The following is a 17990-nucleotide window of genomic DNA, read 5'->3' on the forward strand; positions in this document are numbered from 1 at the left end:
TTTCTAACACATCTTTCTTCTTGCATCATATATTATTTAATTTCCATAGCAACTCATGAAATCAAGAAGCCAGTGTTTTCAGAAAAATTTGAATTGATGCAGTTTACAAAAGAGAAACTACGATAGACTAGGAATGATAGAGAAAATAAAGGCAGGGAAATTCTGTTACCAGACACTCAAAGTTATTAAAAAGCTGTGTCAGATTTCCAAAAGTTACAAGCATCCTATAAAGTACACATTGTCAGTGTTTGCGCTGTGACTTTTATAGCACTGTAATCCCAAATCTCATTTATTGCATGCATCAATTCTTCCAATTATTGCTAAAGAGTCAACTTTGCTCTCAAATCTTTTCATCAGTGTCATAACAAAAACCACAAATAACCAACACACCATCACCACCACCACCACACAAATGAAAATAACCAGCTGAAACTTTCAGATGACTTTAAATAAATGGCTTTTAATTCTCAACAATTGTATTGTCATAATTGGATATTATCTGCTGATGCTGGACTTGCAACTCTGCAAGGGGGAAAAAAAGTAACTGAAATCTAGAAAGAAGCACAATTATATTTTATAAATACAGAATGACATCATGTAAGTTATCATATTTGTCAGCTGTTGAGAACAGCCACAGAAAATGCTGAATTGTGAGAAAAGTATATTTTCCAAATTGATAAGAAAACTACAGCATCTGCTCAGTATAGCTTAGAAACCTTCCCTGGTACTGCACACTTTGTCCAAGGTTACAGAAAAAAAATTACCTAAGGAAAGCTGAAAACCACTATGTTTCAAATTCCTTAAGGGCAAAGCACAAGTGTTATTTATAATTTCCCACAAGATACTATAACATCCCATTGACAGATTGCAGCTGATTTACATCTTTAGATAAGCAAAACCAAGCCTCCGAGAAAGAGAATGTAGTGTGCTTGTCACAGAATATCAGTCCAAGAAACAGGGAAAATAAAAAACATAAGATTCATCCTTTATGACAATGTGTCTTCTCTGCAGTACCATTAACACATACAGGTGGACAGGAGGAACCATGTACACCCACATCCCAATTTGGGTTGGTGTGTGTAAAGGCTTAGAGAATGTCAGATTGTCTAGACACAGTAACATCAGGCTATGCTCTGTTTTCATTATGCTCTGCCACAAAGTAGTTCACAGATCTTCTTTTATTATTATTTATAAAATGAAAGGAATGATAATATAAAACAATGACAACGCTGTATTATCCTTAGGCAATTCTCTCGTTATCATGCTGAACAGCTCGACTACAGAGAAAAACAGTCATTACCTGTGTGAAGAGAACCTGTGATTAGCCTGAGAAGGTACTGGGCAAATTTCATTATTTCCCGCTTACACCGCTTCCTACAGCCACTCATCTTAGGCAATGGGGTATTCCTCTGAGGAGAGCCTGACGACTTTGCCAATAAAGGGAACAGTTTCTGCCAGCCAACTTCTGGGGCAGTTCAGAGCCTCACACGGCCTCGCCGCCTCCTCACAGCCGAGCAAACTCCGCCGATCTGCCTCGGGTGGCTGCGCAGGGAGCCCGCGGCGGCACAGCGCGGTGCGGCACGGCTGGGCAGGACACGGCACGGGCTGGGCTCGGCACGGCTGGGCAGGACACGGCACGGCTCGGGCTGGCTCGGCACGGCTGGGCAGGACACGGCACGGCTCGGGCTGGGCTCGGCACGGCTGGGCAGGACACGGCACGGGCTGGGCTCGGCACGGCTGGGCAGGACACGGCACGGGCTGGGCTCGGCACGGCTGGGCAGGACACGGCACGGCTCGGGCTGGGCTCGGCACGGCTCGGGCTCGGCACGGCGCGGTGCAGGCACTGTCGCGGCCACCGGCGCCCCCGGCGCGGCCGGACCCGCGGCAGGCGCTGGCCGCGGGCGGCACCGCGGGCGCGCAGCCCGGCGGGCGGGGCGGTGCCGGTGCCCGCCCCACGCAAGCAGCACAGCACAGCACGGCACGGCACGGCACGGCACGGCACAGCCCAGCCCAGCCCTGCGCAGCACAGCACCGCCCCCGGGAGCCGCTCCGCTCCGCGCTCCTCCCGCGGACAGAGGCCGGGGCACGGCGCTGCTCCGCTCCCGCGGTGCCGGGCGGAGGCGAACCCAGCGAGGGCAGAGCCCGCCCGGCCGCGCACGCCGGGGCCCAGGGGACGGTGCTGCCCTGCCTGAGCTGCGGGAGCGTCACCGAGGTGAGCGGGCGGGGCTCTCCTCACCTGCACTCTGCATGGCGGCCTCGGGCCCCGTAGCCGGCTTGAAGGTGATGGAAACGCCAGGCGCTGCACACCTGTACGGCAGGAGGAAGGAAGCAGAAACCGCTCTGGTACCTCTGTGCGGGGAGCTGCCCCGGCTCTCCAGCCCCCCGACCTGCGGCAGCTGGGAACAGGCTCTGGCACAGTTAGCGTTCTGTGGTTAGAATGTCTCCGAGAAAAGCTCGTCAAGATTCTGTGGTTAGAATGTCTCCAAGAAAAGCTCGTAGGAAGCTACCTGTAGTCCTTACTATTCCGTTATATATTCATTGTTTTCCAACTTGCTGAGAAGTATTTCTTATTAATAAAAATTATCTGCTGTAGTCTACATCCATGACCACAGAACCCAAAGAATATGTTTTCATTTCCCTTGGAGTACTTCCCTCATAGAGAACAGCTCTATTGCATTAGAGGGTGATGCAATATGTAATGCCTAATACAGTTAAAAAATTAAGAAAAAAAAAGAAAAACCAACCTATTAAGGAAAAGCTTAACAGAATAAAATCATCAATTAATCTAATTTTATGACAGCACTGACCATAAAACGTTTTGGCGAATGCCTTTAAAAATTACAATAAACACAAATGCACATCTTCAAGCTATTGTCTATACTATGCAGTGAGCAGAGATAAATACATTATAGACACAATACATCAAAGCATTATCAAAGTTGCAGTTAGATGACACAGTTTCTGTGTCTGCTATCTGAAACACAAGCATGCTGTCTGATGCTTCCAGTGAAGCTACACAGATAATGGAAAGAACTAAAATGAAATAGCTCACAGAAGCCCCCAGGTTACTCCAACACAGAGATTAGTCTGAGAAGGATGTGGGCAAATTCCAGTATTCCATGTTTGCACTACTTCCTACAGCCACTCATCTAAAGCAGGAACTAATTTCTTGGCAGAGCTTTTTCTGAAAAGATGCAATACAGTTTTACCAAAGAAAATCATCCAAAAAAAGACACCCCAAACCCAAAAAAAGTCCACAAAAACCTAAAAACAAACAAACAAACAAACCAACCAACAAACAAACCCCCCCAACCCAATACCCCTCCAACAAAACCCATCAGATCCTGAGGTACTGGAGATGCCAGTGTGCCTTACAAATTTATTAACTCCTTTGGTCTCTGAAAGGAAAGCTCCTTAAACAGCTGGTAGAGGTGAAGATACCAAAAGCATAACTTTCTGTCTCTTCTTTAGAGGGGGACTGAAGAGGCCAATGCAAATGGCTCTGAACTGGAGTTCTTGACCTTTTTAATCCTTTGACATCGCCAATTGCTTTATAGAATTTTCACTAGCAGTGTTACTTCAAAACAAGGAACTGAAAATTACTGAAGCCTAAGCAACTGAAATACTGGTTTTCTAAAGCCATAAGCATGAATCACCAAGACCATGTGTTGCTCTTCCACCACCCAAAAAACCCCTCAAATAAAGCTGTACCACTTCTAACACAGTTTGACACTGTTTCCTAAGCCTTCACATTTCAATATACAATAACAGTATTTGCTACCTAAGGCAGATTTCATGAAAGATTTTTGACTAGTTACACCAAGATATTTTTTTTAACAATCAGTGAAGTATTTTGATAGCATTGGATCTAAATCTATCAGCCCATATTTCTCTAGTCAGCAGGAAATATTGACTAAGATTAAAGGTTTGTTGTTTTTTGGGGTTTTTTTTTCCCAGCTCAAGAGAACAGATCAGAGAAAAGGGGGCAGGAAAGTTAGAACAGAAAACTGTAGTAAAACCACCATGGTACATTTGAAAACTATAGTCAAATAATATGAAGGACCGACAATATCGACTTCTATATATTTGTAATATACTTTTTTTATCTTTATGAATTGACACACTAAGGTCCTCGGACAGAGCCAGTCTCTTTGCATTGAGGTAAAAAAAATACTTTTTATATCTACAAGCAAGGTCCATCCCTAATAATTTATAATCCATAGAGCTGAACTAAAATCCACTGAAAAAAGATCCTCTTAATGTCAGAAGGGTCTGCATCAGTTCCTAGAAATTCTGACTTTGGATCCAGGTACTTAGAAAAACTGCTATCTAAGTAAAATGGAGGAGGAACTAAACACATGCATATGTAACAGAAGTTCTTTTCAAACATTAGGAGAAGCAAATGGAAGAAAAAAGGAAAAGCTCTTTGTAAACTGGATTTTCAAATTGTTTCACCAAGCCCAGCTCATGGGCTCCTAGAATAACATAAAATACAAAATTACTTTGTTTGAAGTGCTTAGCAAGAATGAAATTACTAGGGAGGAAACATGCAGTTTTTGTAAAAGACTGTCAACAGCTGCAGTCAAGTTTAAAAGCAAAATGGGAACATTTCCCTGAATGTACAAAGCATATTATAGTGCAGTCAGGACACATTAATTGATAATAACAAAATATTTTCTTCCTGTGAGGATTTCTACACAAAGCTACAAGAAAAATCTTAAAATCTTTGTCACCATGGCAAGAAAGCAGTGCAAAACCAAAAATGTATGAAATTAAGTTTTATTCAGCCCAAATATGAAACTCCACATGTATTTTTATAACTTCAATTAGGGTCTCAACATCACAGGTCTATGCCCCAGGCCCACCTGTTGTCAATTGAACTGCAACCTAACCATCCTTAGAGGAGAGTAGACACTGATATAGCTTTAGTCTAACACTACAAATTAAAAAACTACACTAGTACACTGTAGTTCAGAGATGGTCATTATTGGCAGCTATGTATCAGTATTGCTTTACATTTTCCTGTGTAGGAATAGTATTTAACTATTTAAAAAACAAACAAAAAACCCACTAAACAAAACCAAAAAAGAAACACATCAATAGCAACATGAAAACTCATTCTAAAATAATTAAAGAAAACCAATGATTTTTAGATTGTTTAGGCTTCTGGGACAATGTGGATGACTCTTCTTTCAAAAAACAAAAAAATATAAACCCCAAAAGCATTGCAGGTCTCAGAACTGACCACTGCAACAGACTGGTATAAAATGATAAATTAGCTAGCATTATAGTTATGTTTTGAAAGAGAAAAAAGTTACTAAATACAGATTTTATTTAATAAAAAAAGATTGAAAAAACATCTCTTAAAACATTCAACAAGAAATTAAATGTGGCTCTTGTCATATTAAGTAACAATGGCAAAGACTAAAATGCCAAAGGCACATATAAGAGTTTAGGGAGAGAAAAAAAAAAAGCCATCACAAATATTTGATGAGAAGAAACCCATAGACTGAAGATGACAGTTCAGGCCAAATATAAATTCGCTACTTTGTGAATAAAATCTCCAGCAGAAGCTGAAGTGACATATAAAGATCACAAGCTGATTGGCTTCTTGCAGGCAATTTGCCATGTAAACCTCTTTCATTTGCACACAATCCTCTAACTTCAAAAAACAAAATTTCCTCCTGAACTAGTCCTTGCTATTGACTAAAAGCAAATTGAAACCTTACAACAAAAATAGACTCAATTAAATGCTTCAACCTCATCAGAAAGGGTAACCACAGGAAGTTATCCAGGAGCAGAAAAACCAGTACAGAGTTTCCTCGATGTTGACTCCGGAGGCTTGTAAGAGCTTTTTTTTTCTTAATGCAAATACTGAATTCAATAACTCGATTTTTTTTTTTAATCAAAGGATTATTAACCTTTTTATTTCAAACAACAGCAATATTTACAACCTGAGCACATGGCAAACTATAACAGATGGGCATAAACAAACAGATGGGTGAGCACAAGGTAACAGCAAGATGTTTACGATAGAGCATAATAAACAGCTGCCACAAGTAGATGACCATCATCAGGTCTCTCTTCAGTTGCTCCTTGACTGTCATAAAAGTAAGAGTCCTCTTAAATCACAGTCCCTACTGTATCTATTTTAATAGCTCTTCTGTGGACTTCTTGACTTGACAGTATTGTGCACTGAGGTGTCCCAAGTTCGCAATCATTATTCAAGTGGATGCAGCAGGATGAGAGTCATTCATCATAGAAGTCACTGGAAACCGCAGAAGTAATCCCAAATTATTCATGATGTCCATGAAAATATCAGCTACCACTTTTAGCCACAGCCAGTGAATAGCAACAAAAATTCTCTTGCACGTCATTTGCTCAAATTTAGTCTTGGGTATTAACACAGACCAGAGATGGTTATATGATAGAGGATGAGCTGGGGAAGCAGAGATGCAGGCATATGTTCCCTTCCTAACTGATTAGCAGCAATATGCTAGCTAAATTTACTTAGATTAAATGGTTGTTGTTCTTTGTTGTCTGTCCTGAATGTTATAGTGACAAGGAACCAGAAGCTGTTTCTTGCTCCATGCATTCCATATTAAAATGTATGTCTACATGGGATGTGGAAATGGTCTGGTTCTGTCTTGTAGGAAAATAACTTCCACAGAGGCCTGGACAGAGAGTGGGGAGACCGCCAAGGTACCTGGTTATAAATACAGACTTATTTACCTTCTTTATTTTTTTTTATACCCTTCATAGCAGAATTAAAAGCTTTCTATTAGCCCTAATGTTACTTATCCAAGCTGCATGCAATAATTTTAAATGTGGAAGAAAAAATAGTAAGAAATCTTTATCCTGGCCTATGCTACTGAAAATTAATACAGTCTTCCTGCTTTTGTTTTTAGTGTTTAATTTCTCCTGAACGATTACTAAGAATAATATCTTCAAACAGCTCTGTTGCTGTGTTTAAAATAGGGCTACAGAGAAATGACTGCTACCTTGCACTGTTTGCATAATATCAACAAATTATACATGTGCTTTATTCGGATAGCTAATACCTGCATAAAATAAATTACTGTTATTGCTGTTATAGTCCCACACTCTATCGGTTCAAACTGAATTTTATAATATATTTATGTAAACTAATAAGACACATTGGCTTAGCCCACCAGAATCTTTGATCAGTGTAACAGAAACACTTAAAACATTTATCCCTATTACTCCCACCTTCCTTGAGCTATCTGTTCTCAGAATGCCTTTTTTTACTTACTCAGTGTCCTTGAAGCTTACCCCAAGGATTCATTTTCACATAACATTCTACGATGATACTGCAGACAGTCAACCAGCAACTACAGCTGCCTCAACCTCCCCCATGGTCCACACTCGCCTAATTAAATATTCATCACTCCCAAATGCTGCAGTGTCAGACATGAGCAACTTCCCGGCCTGACCTCCTACAGCCAGCCTGTGGTTTGTGCTGGAGAATAAACAAGACTGGGATTTACCTGCTGAAAAATAAAATGGTATAATGCAGTTTTCATGTTGCACATTAATTTCTGTGCATGCACTGTAAAATTATCACTGCAGAAGCCAGAGTACTAACTTTTAATGTTCAATAGATATTGAATACCTGTATGCAAAGTTGCAGGGCAGTGTTATCAATAAACTAACAGATCATGTTTTGTATGTATGGTCTTACCTTCCAACTTAAAAATATATTATTTCTTAATATTCTCAAAAAAAATCCCGATTGCAGCATACAAATATCAATTATGTGAAGGTGGGGTTGGTTTTTTGTTTTGTTTTGTTTTTTGGTGGCTTTGGACTCTTATGTTAGTTCCATTTACAAGAACGTTGGGGGTTGCCTCCAAGAGAAAACAGAAAAATTCTTATACCTCATTTAATTGTATCAGACTCTGTGCATATTTATATCTATACTTAATGGAAGAGAAATCTGAGCAGAAAAAATCAGAAGGAATCTTCTTTCCTGATACAGAAACCATAGCTGTAATAGTCTATAAGTTCCATAAATCTTTGAGAATTGATATAACTAAAACATATCCATATCATGTCCCTACAAAATAAAAGTAGTGTCAAGGTTGTGCTTTGATCCCAAAACCTACATTAACCTGTTAAAGAGAGAGGTATCAGAAATTGGCTGCAAACCAGACAACACTGCGTATGCAGCATTCTTAAGACTATAGAACAAGCATTGCACCAAATCAGCCATGAGAATTCTGTAAGTGATTTTGCAGGCCTTATTCAATATCTATTTAGTATCATTTATTTCCCTAACTTCTACCACATATTCTTCTGCAACCATACAGCCATTTATTTTCTGACAAGTATGGCCACAACTACTTGTGGATTTGGGCAAACCTCCCTCATCTGCCCTTTTCATACCACTTTAAACCAGTGATGAAAAGAGGAAGAGTCAAAGTAAATCCTCAAGATTAAAAGCAGAAAAACAGAGCAACCAGGGAATTCAGTCTCACATGTGACCCAAAGGCATCAGTGAAAGACAATTTTTGGCTCCCAGGTGGGAACACACACTTAGTGGTAAGGCAGATAGATGGGACCATGTGCAGGAGACCTCAGGAAACTGTAGAAGCTGAGTATGAAATCATTGCAGTCCCCTAGTGTTGTTACTGGCGTCTCCTAGTGACAACACCCTAAGATGTAATCAAAGAAAGGTCTTAAGCACAAACACAAACCATTTTTTCAGCTCTATAGCCTAAGGAAGTGAAGCAGTGTAATTATGAACTCAGATACTATAAAGTTACAAGCCAGTGACAATGAGTGACAATGATAATAACCTATATATGATCAAGGTGAGTAAAGAATAACTTCATCAATTGCCTGTAAATAAATATCTGCTGCTGAAGCCTAGAACAAGAAGATAAGTCAAAGGCTGATAATGAGAATGACTCCAAACTCTACAGGTCAGTGCAAAGGATAATAATTTTGATATAATACACACATACATTATATAATCAACACTGATATTCACGAATATAAAGATACAGAGGAATACCCCTACTTGTATCTCTCACTGTGAGGAGAAGAAATACTACTAGAAGAAAACAACATCTGTACACTAGAAGAACAATGGTAAACTTTAAACTTTATAGGGTCTTATATGGTGGATATGAATATCACTTCTATTTAAGCCCTTCAGAAATTTCCTAGCTCATATCAGTTGGTCTGTGCTTCAATATAGACCTTCAGTCACCAAATACAAATCAGACTTTATATTACAGAAATTATGACATCAAACTTTTTCCCATCAGAACAGGACAGCTATCTTTACTGTAGGAAGAGTATTAGAAATGGAAGAGATAAGCTCTTCAGTAAAAAAAAAAAAAATCTATTACAGTTATCTTATGTCCAAAGAACAAGACTTGAGGGGAGGGGGGCAAAACCCCACAAAAACCCCCAACCATCCCTCACAAGTTCCAACACACAGCTAACTTGTCAAGTACAAGCATCTTAATTGCAAAGATGCCCTTAGCAATTTTATTCAAGTATTTATGGTTTGTCATACAGTTTTCATTCTTTTCCATTAGGTAACTCCACTCTCAACCTCAAGTTCCTTTTGATTTAGTAATCCCATTTTATCCCACATTATTTTATCTTATCATTATCTAGACTCCTTCATATGATGTCTTCAGAGATAACTTGGATAGGTCACATTTTAATACCTTATCTCTTTGGTTTTCACCCAATGAAAGAACAACAACAACAACAAAAAAAATTTAAATACATGGGTAGTAGACGTTTTAACATGTTGATTTTCCTGGAAGGCAAAATATTAATCTGAAACCAATCATAGGATTTCCTCACTATTCTAATAGATATTGCTTTGGCTTCTTTGGAACATTTCATCTTTAAAGAAAAAATACACCATGGGAAAAAAAGTCATGAGTGGTTCGTGTGACTGCCTTGCAAATGATCTATAAATGTAGGATAGTATCAATACAAGGACGTCTTTTTTCAAAATATCCTACAATCTCAGGGAAGATTCCAATACTATTCCAATAGTAATAGTAGGAAGATTCCCTACTACTACTAGGGGAGGATGATATGCAAGCCAAATTTTTCCTGAATATCTCTAGTCATTAAGTGGTCACACTATATCTCATATCCATATGAGCTGTTGATATTACTGCAATTTTTTAAAATTATATTTACACTATTAATATTTTAAATAAGCTAAAAATAAGTTCATAGCTTTGTAAACATATGGATCAGATGAAGCATATTCCCTCTCTTGTCCATAGAAAGATGTCATGAATAAAACTTTCTCTTACTGTATGAATCTGTTTGCAGTTTTCTTTCCTGCCTGTGACTTTTCAACAAAAGTTGGTCTCATGGTCAGCATTTAAGAGCAATGCCAACTTCTGAACTTGCTCATTCTCAGCAGTATGAGAATGATTTCCCAGAACTTCGCCTATTGTGAACTTACACAGGTCACCAAAATGCACATACTTGCCCATAGACAGAAAGGAAATTAATATTCACTTTAAATCATGCAAGATGTTGCTATGACTGAAGTAGTTAAGGTATGTGAATGGGGGAAAACAGACAGTTTTTAATCAGTCCTTAGTTCTTAAAGGCAAGCTATTGGGCCGGGCTCTTCCTCTGACTTATCTTGAACTTCCTGTCCTGTTTTATTTTTCCAGAGCATGAACTTTCTGAGCCACTCTCATCCATTGCAACACAGAACTAGTTTACTTCTGTGGACATGTCCAGCCCTCTCCAAAGAGGAGTTTAAAAAACACTGTCTTTATCAAGTCCTTTACTAGATAATCTAGTGCATAGGTATTACCATCTGATATTAAAAATAAAATTAAAAAAAAAAAAATCTTGTCTGCCAGGAGCAAGTTTTTTTCCTTTCCCAGCAATGCTTTATTTAAAAAGAAGATGATAAAATTTTAATGATCTTCTTTTGTTAGCTTAAACCAAGTGCAAAAATTCCTCCTGCCACTTCCCTTGGGTTTGAAGGGTATCATTTAAAATGGCACAAAAATTTTGGTGGTGAAAATTCAGACACTGAGTTTTTAAAAAGAAATTATAAAAGTTGTAACAAAAATTTTACAGAAAACAAAAGCATAAAAAAAATCAAATAATTAATACCAAGACATTTTTCCAGCAAAAAAATATAAGAACCCTTTAGAAAGCAACATGGAACTTTTGGTGTTTTTCTAGCAATTTTATTTTGTTCTATACACTAAACACTTGCTCTAATCTTCACTTAAGGCTGGGGAGGAAGGTCGAAGTCAAACATGATTATGACTTCTTGTAAACATGTGCAGAATCTGAGAACTCTAATTCTAACAACAAAGATCTCTAACAAAACCCAGGATTGCAGGAATAATCCATATTGAAGAACAGATTATTTTTAAACCAGCTGGGACTGTATGAGTGAGGCTGGTAAAAAAACAACCTTGAAATTATTTGCCTAGAAAAATACTTGTGCAGTCTTGGCTATCAGAAAGTGGATATCAGGATAATGCTTTAAATTTTACTTAAATTGCAGAGGATGTCCCCTGCAATAAAAACAAACAAACAAAAAAAAAATACAATTTTTTGCCAAATCTCAGAGATGAAACAATAGTCACCCTAGAAAATTTTGGCCTACCAAAATGTTCTTGGCTCAAACTCCTTGGCAAAAGAAATTTTTATTGTCATTCTTGCAATTTGAATGCCCCATCAAACCTGAAAAACTAGAAGGAGTATTCATTCATATTGTATGCATTTACACATACAGATTTTCCTTATATTTTGGGTTTTAAATAGCTTCCCATATTTTAAAATTGTAATAACAAGATGCATTTAAAAATTATCTTCCCCATCATTTTGAAGAGGAGACCAAAAACTATCTTCTGCTTTTTTCTTTTTTCCTTTTTCTTTTTGTGGGCAAGTTTAGTGGTAGAGTTTAATGATAGAGCGATATGCCAAAAGCGATAATAATTTTAAAAAGTTCCTGTAGTAGAGCTGTGTAAAGATATGTGAAGAAGGCTTATAGAATAAAAAACACTTGACAATTTTTGGGGGGGTTTTGTAGTTTGGATATTTTTCTTCTTTGCTTGTAAGAGAACATGCAGCAATATGAGACTGTAGTGAAATCCTACTAACCAGGAAACATGATGTGTACATTTCTAAATTTGAGGACTACGTGGCAGAGATTCATGGTTACACTGAGAATAGAAGTGTCAATGAGAAAAGCATGGCTGGAACAGCCACTTAGCAGTGCTTCAGAAATGTCTGTTTTCTCTGGCAAAGGTTTTAACTGCCATCACAACACAATTCCACTTCTAGTCTAAACTATTAGTCTTTATTGTGCTATTAGCTATTGAAAAGACCATCAGCTCAGAGCTTCTGAAGGTCTGAAGTCCTGTTTGTTTGCAGTTGTAATCTTGACTCACAACCACTGCTGGCATGGCCATTGGCTCTGAGACACAGAACTAAAATGCTGTCTGATATCTCATGCAGAAACTTCTGGGGAAACAAAACAAACAAAATCCCTAGCCTAAACGCAAAAACAAAAAACAAAAACAAAAACAAAAAAAAAACCAAAAAAACACAACCAAACAAAAAAAAAACCAACAAAAAAACCCCAAAAAAACCCAAAAAACCCCTCTGCTTATGATGTAACTAGAGAGGATTATTTCCTCTAAAATCCCAGGAATTATTAGACCATCAGCTTCAAAACCATTTGTACATACAAGTAGAAACTGAAGGAGTGACATGCGTAGACAGAAATCCTGGCATTTGAATCTAGAAAAGTTAAGTTGGAAACACAGAGCTGAAAAAGGACTTTCTGGGATATCGTCTCTCATTTGTGACTAAGATGACTTGGATCTTTTAATCCAAGCACTTTGTGTAGCTTGTTCAAACCAATTTTTTCTATTAATGCCATTCTTTTCCATGGACAGAGATCACAGACGGTGTCTCTTGGGGCTCTGTACAGGGGGGTTCCTGACCCCCTGCCAGGGTCCCAGACCTGCCAGGGCAGCCAGAGGGAAGCCCTGGATTCCCACAGATGGTGACTGGAGACAAAATGGACACAAACTCCTAAGCCAAGTCTCAGACCACAATGTTAAAAGAAACAGCTGATCAAAAGAGAATACAAGAGATACATATTTATTCAATAAGTAGCTTAATATTGCAGGCCCAAGACTTTTTTTTTCCAGGGCATTTTAAGTTAGAATCCTACTTGAGATTTCTTTTTAATGAATATGTCATAGTTCACAATTTATATTAGCTCAGCTAGATCATCTATTCCCTAAGGATCCTATTCCTACTGAGAACAACAGATGCCTTCAGTAGTCAACCTTGTTCTTTTATGTTTGAGCCTCTCATAGTGCAAATATTCCCACATTTCAGGGCAAGTGTATAAAGCCAGAAAATGAAATTATGTCCCAAGAGACATTCTGAGTATTAAATTCAGAATAAAATATTGGAACAAAATATTTAACAGCTGAAAGGTTCCAAAATTCCAATTAGGTTGAGCCACAGGGACTTGCTACCTGTCCTTGATTACCTGTCCTGTTTCTGTTCCCCAGAGATGCTACATGGTATGAAAAACTGTAAGCTGACAACCTACCAAAGTATTCTCTTTTTGGTCACTGTAAGTAAAAACAAGTATCAACAGGTTCTCAATAAATATTTGACAAAATACTTAATTCTTTACAAATTCCATGTTCTTATGTTCACATTGCATTTTTATTCAACATTCCATCTGATTTTGATATTACTTTCTACCTCTGTAAGATATCACAACAGAAATTTACTGTAAGTTACTGAAATTTACTGGCAATCTGATCCATCCTATCTACTGACCAGCTTTCCACTTATCACCAGTTTAATTTCCTACTTCAGCACTTCTTCAGCATTGCAGACTTCCCTCGGTTTCTCTGAATGCTCTGCAGCATACTGAACCTTGATTTTCAGTTCTCACCATGTAAGCATTTTACTGTCTCTCCACAAGAAATACTCTGAGCCTTTTCAGAACATTTTATTCACAGATTACATCCATCCTGGTGCATGCTATTACTCTTTGGTGTATGCATAGCAGCTTTTTGGTAGCGGCCAAAAATGTGTTGGTAATCTACTTTGATCAATTTTATAAGACTCTAAAGAATACACATGTTTTGTAGAGTAAAACAATGCTGTGTGCTTGAGAACATGGGCACAATTAACAGATTACTCTCCCTGTGTATTCCTATATGTACAATATCTGTGTAGGTCCCTTCAGCATATGGATGGAGGAAGCAGAAGGATGTGCCTTGTGAATAAAAGTGTCATTAGTAATTAGGATGATCAAAACCTGTTTTCATGCACTGATTAGAGATTTAAAACAAGACTGGAAAGGGAAGCTCACAGGGAAAGAGTTTCAGTTCGTCATAGCATTTAGGAATTTATTAATACAAGGAGAAACAAAGTAGCTTAAAACAAATACGATCTTCTACAAACCTTAATGTGCATCAGATCTCAATAATCAGTTCTTGAATCAGCATAGGTATTTATGCATTATCAGTGCTCTCTACAAGCTTCTTTTCACTGGGGATTTTTCTGATAGAAATATTAAGTTCAGAGATAATTTTTTACCTCCATCCTTGCTTTGACATTTACAACACTTTAGAAATGCATTTCCTCTTCAAGGATATTTTTATCTATTAAAGAATATTTATGAATGCATCTTCAAAGAAAACCACTGGAATGACAATTCAAGCAAAAAAAAAATATAAAAAAGGGAATGAAGATTTGCATTTGTAACTGTTCACACACTAACACCTAGCAAGGCAAAAAGTGACACCTAAAATGTAAACCTAAAAACATAGGTTAAAAAAGGTTCTAGTGCACAAATTACATTCTTTTATCTGTTCAGTTCTTCTGCTTCAATGTTTCATACAGAAGTACACCTAGAGAACGCATAAAAAGCTTAAGATGGTACTTTTATTTAAGTGGCAGGAAAGAAACCTACAAAGCAACTAAACTGAAGACAACTGAAGGAGGGTGGCCAGCAGGCCAAAGGAGGTGATTCTCCCCCTGCACTTTGCTCTTGGAGTACCTCTTACAGTTCTGGTGCCCCCAGCATAAGAAGGGCATGGAACTGCTGGAGCAAGTCCAGAGGAAAACCATGGAATTGGTAAGCGGACTGGAGCACCTCCCCTGTGATGACAGGCTGTGAAGGTTTGGGCTGTTCATCTTGGAGAAGACTGTGTGGAGACCTCATAACAACCTTCCAGTATCTGAATGGGCCCTGCAGGGAAGCCAGAGAGGGACTTTTCATCAGGAGCCATAGTGATAGGACAAACTGAAAGAGGGGAACTTTAGATTTACTGTGAGAAACTGGAACAGGTTGCCCAGGAAGGTTGTGAATGCCCCAACCCTGGCATTTTTCAAAGCCAGGTTGGATAAGGCCTTGAGCAGCCTGCTCTGGTGGGAGGTGTCCCTGTCCATGGTGGAGGAGGGCTGGGACTAGGTGATATCTAAGTAGATTTTATGAAGAGAAGCTACTATGTGATTTCATACAAGCCTCAGAACTGATTGGGAAGCTTTATAAATGTGGCCTTTGCATCTAAATTCCTTTGAATCACTAGCATTCACCTCCAGAGTAAAATCATTCTTTAAAAATGCTAAATTCAATAAAGGGTTCATACCCTGGAAGTCAGGGCATCATCTGAAATTTTGTTTTACAAGGGATACACAGCATATAAACTCCCAAGCCTCAGAAACTAGATGGATCATCTGATGATAGTATCCAAAAATTCTATTTCATTATTCTGGTTCTTGTTCAAAAATCCCCATTGTCATTGATACTCTGGCTCTGGGGTTCCAAGGTGGCTCTGGGGCTCTACCTTTTTGTCCCAAAGAGAACAGTAAGCACTAATGGGATAGGTTTAAGTTTTCAAGAGTAGGGAGATTATTATTTAAAAACCAGAGCCCAATCTTGACATTATTAGCAGTACCATACTGCACTTCCTTTTTTTCCCTCCAAAATATAATTGCACAAAAACCCCCTACTTTCCATGCAACACTGCACTCAGTAGAAGTTTGGACAGGAAAATCAGGCTCCTAAAAACACCATCTGTTTGTAAATGCACAAGCCTGCTTCAAAAACATTCAGAATTTTAGATGTTCAGCTTTTTGTTTAAAAACAGAAGGGAAACCCAGCAAATGCTGGATTGTACACTTGTAGATATTTATGTAAGGGTTTAAGAATTGCATACAAAACATTTATTTTGAAAATTTTGGTGAGAAATTTTGTAGAGAGTAAAAAGACAAATACATGAATTACTAAAACAGGACTTATTTATCTAACTATTCCTACTGAAGCTTGGAAGCCAATGGGGTCTCAAAAGAGCATTTTTGGCTTACTTACTTAGCTTATGCTTGAAAGATGGCAACGTTTGTATCATGAAACTCAGCAGCTTTCTGAACAGTTGGTGCACTGACATTTTAATGCCAACTCCAAGGACACCATTTCCAGCAATGGCACTTCTAGGGAAATTGTTACAACTTCCCACATTCAGAGGCAAGTACAATCAGTGGTTTCCCAAGCAGAGAATCAACTTATCAGCCAAAACAAAACTGAAAAAGTGGTTGATTATACAGGTCTTTGTCACAGACATCTAGTGAATAATAATAATTCAGAACAGTCTTTACTAGAGCTCAGACAGTAACAGTATTTTCAACAAACAAGACTGTGATGTTGTCACATCAAAACAGCATTCAATATCACATCTTCTTAATTATGATATGCTTTATTTATCAACATCAAAACTGTTTCCCCCAAAGAAAGGTCAGTTCTCACTATCTTTATTTAGATATTTGCTTTGCTAATATTTGAATTTAAGAAATTGCTGAAATGTCTTCAGTATTTAGAAAATGAATTGAGCTTTCATTTTGATAAACTGCATTTTTTTAAGTCTTGCAGTCATAAATCTGTAATTGTTTCAAGTACTTTCATGCACTAGAAAGGCTTTGATTTCTCCTATCTAGCACAATTATTTCCTTTGCAACAATCAGAAACCCATTAAATATTTTGCAAGTATAGTGGCTTCTAATAAAAAAAGTCACAGAAATGAGAGAAAAACATACAGGACTCAGACACTGAAGAAAAAGATACTTGAGGAAACTCATATATTTAACATTTGTTTTATTGTATTTTTATTCAGGATGGAGTGGTTACTCATCTCGAAATCAATTTTCCAATAAAGTCAAATTGATGTGGACAGTCCCACTAGTGCCAACTACAATGAGGGTTTCACCCCATTTATTACTGTGAGAGGTGAAATGGTTTATTGAGGATTACAGAAGGCAAGAAGCTGAAAAATTTCTGCCAGTTTTATAATAAAGAACTATCACCATTATTCATTAAAGTTTCTGTGTATGTTCCAGGGCATGATGTATTTTTCCATAAAAACAGGGGGACAATTAACCAGTCTGAATAATTTATGTCCTTAAAGAGTCTAAACAGACAAAAGGGACTTAAGAGAAGGCAAACCAGCACATTAGACTGACTAAATTTAGACTTTTTTTGTGATCAAATGAGGGGTAAAATCTATGTTGTAAAATTGTAAGACCTTTGCTGTCACAACCAGCCAAGCAGCTAGTATTTCCAAATTGTTTTCATGCCACTGTATCAATTATTACAAGTATTTGACCTATGAGCTATATTTAACAAACATCATGCTCTCTGTGGCATCACAAGACATTTTACAGAAAGCCAAATAAAGTCAAGGAAAGAAACACTTACTGAAACCACAGAAACACTCCTGTATTCTAGAAAGGGGGAACTTCAGATAGAATTAGATAGATAGATAAATAGATAGATGATAGATAGATAGATAGATGATAGATAGATAGATAGATATCTCGAACTCAGAGACTGATGAGTGATAAACAATTAGTTTAGTTCTCTGGGTATCACTATTGTCTCAAGTAACAAAGAGAAAGGAGTTCACATGAAAAGAGTT

General features: G+C 38.0%; 1 protein-coding gene across 5 annotated transcripts in view; it reads right to left on the reverse strand.

Moving 5' to 3' along the window:
• Positions 1-17990, reverse strand: part of KCNIP4 (potassium voltage-gated channel interacting protein 4) — a 382078-nt gene that overhangs the window by 279267 nt on the left and 84821 nt on the right. Inside the window, exon 1 of one of the 5 annotated variants that reach the window (XM_030270843.4) lies at positions 2237-2419. The exons of 3 other annotated variants lie outside the window; for them this stretch is intronic. In XM_030270843.4, the coding sequence (XP_030126703.1) occupies positions 2237-2249 (13 nt within the window). In that variant the 5' untranslated portion in view covers positions 2250-2419. Of the gene's footprint in view, positions 1-1300; positions 1679-2236; positions 2420-17990 lie in introns of those variants that run through there. One more of the 5 variants, XM_030270840.4, reaches the window with a different exon arrangement.

Source organism: Taeniopygia guttata, chromosome 4 (genome assembly GCF_048771995.1).
Source record: "Taeniopygia guttata chromosome 4, bTaeGut7.mat, whole genome shotgun sequence".
Classification (NCBI taxonomy): Eukaryota; Metazoa; Chordata; class Aves; order Passeriformes; family Estrildidae; genus Taeniopygia; species Taeniopygia guttata.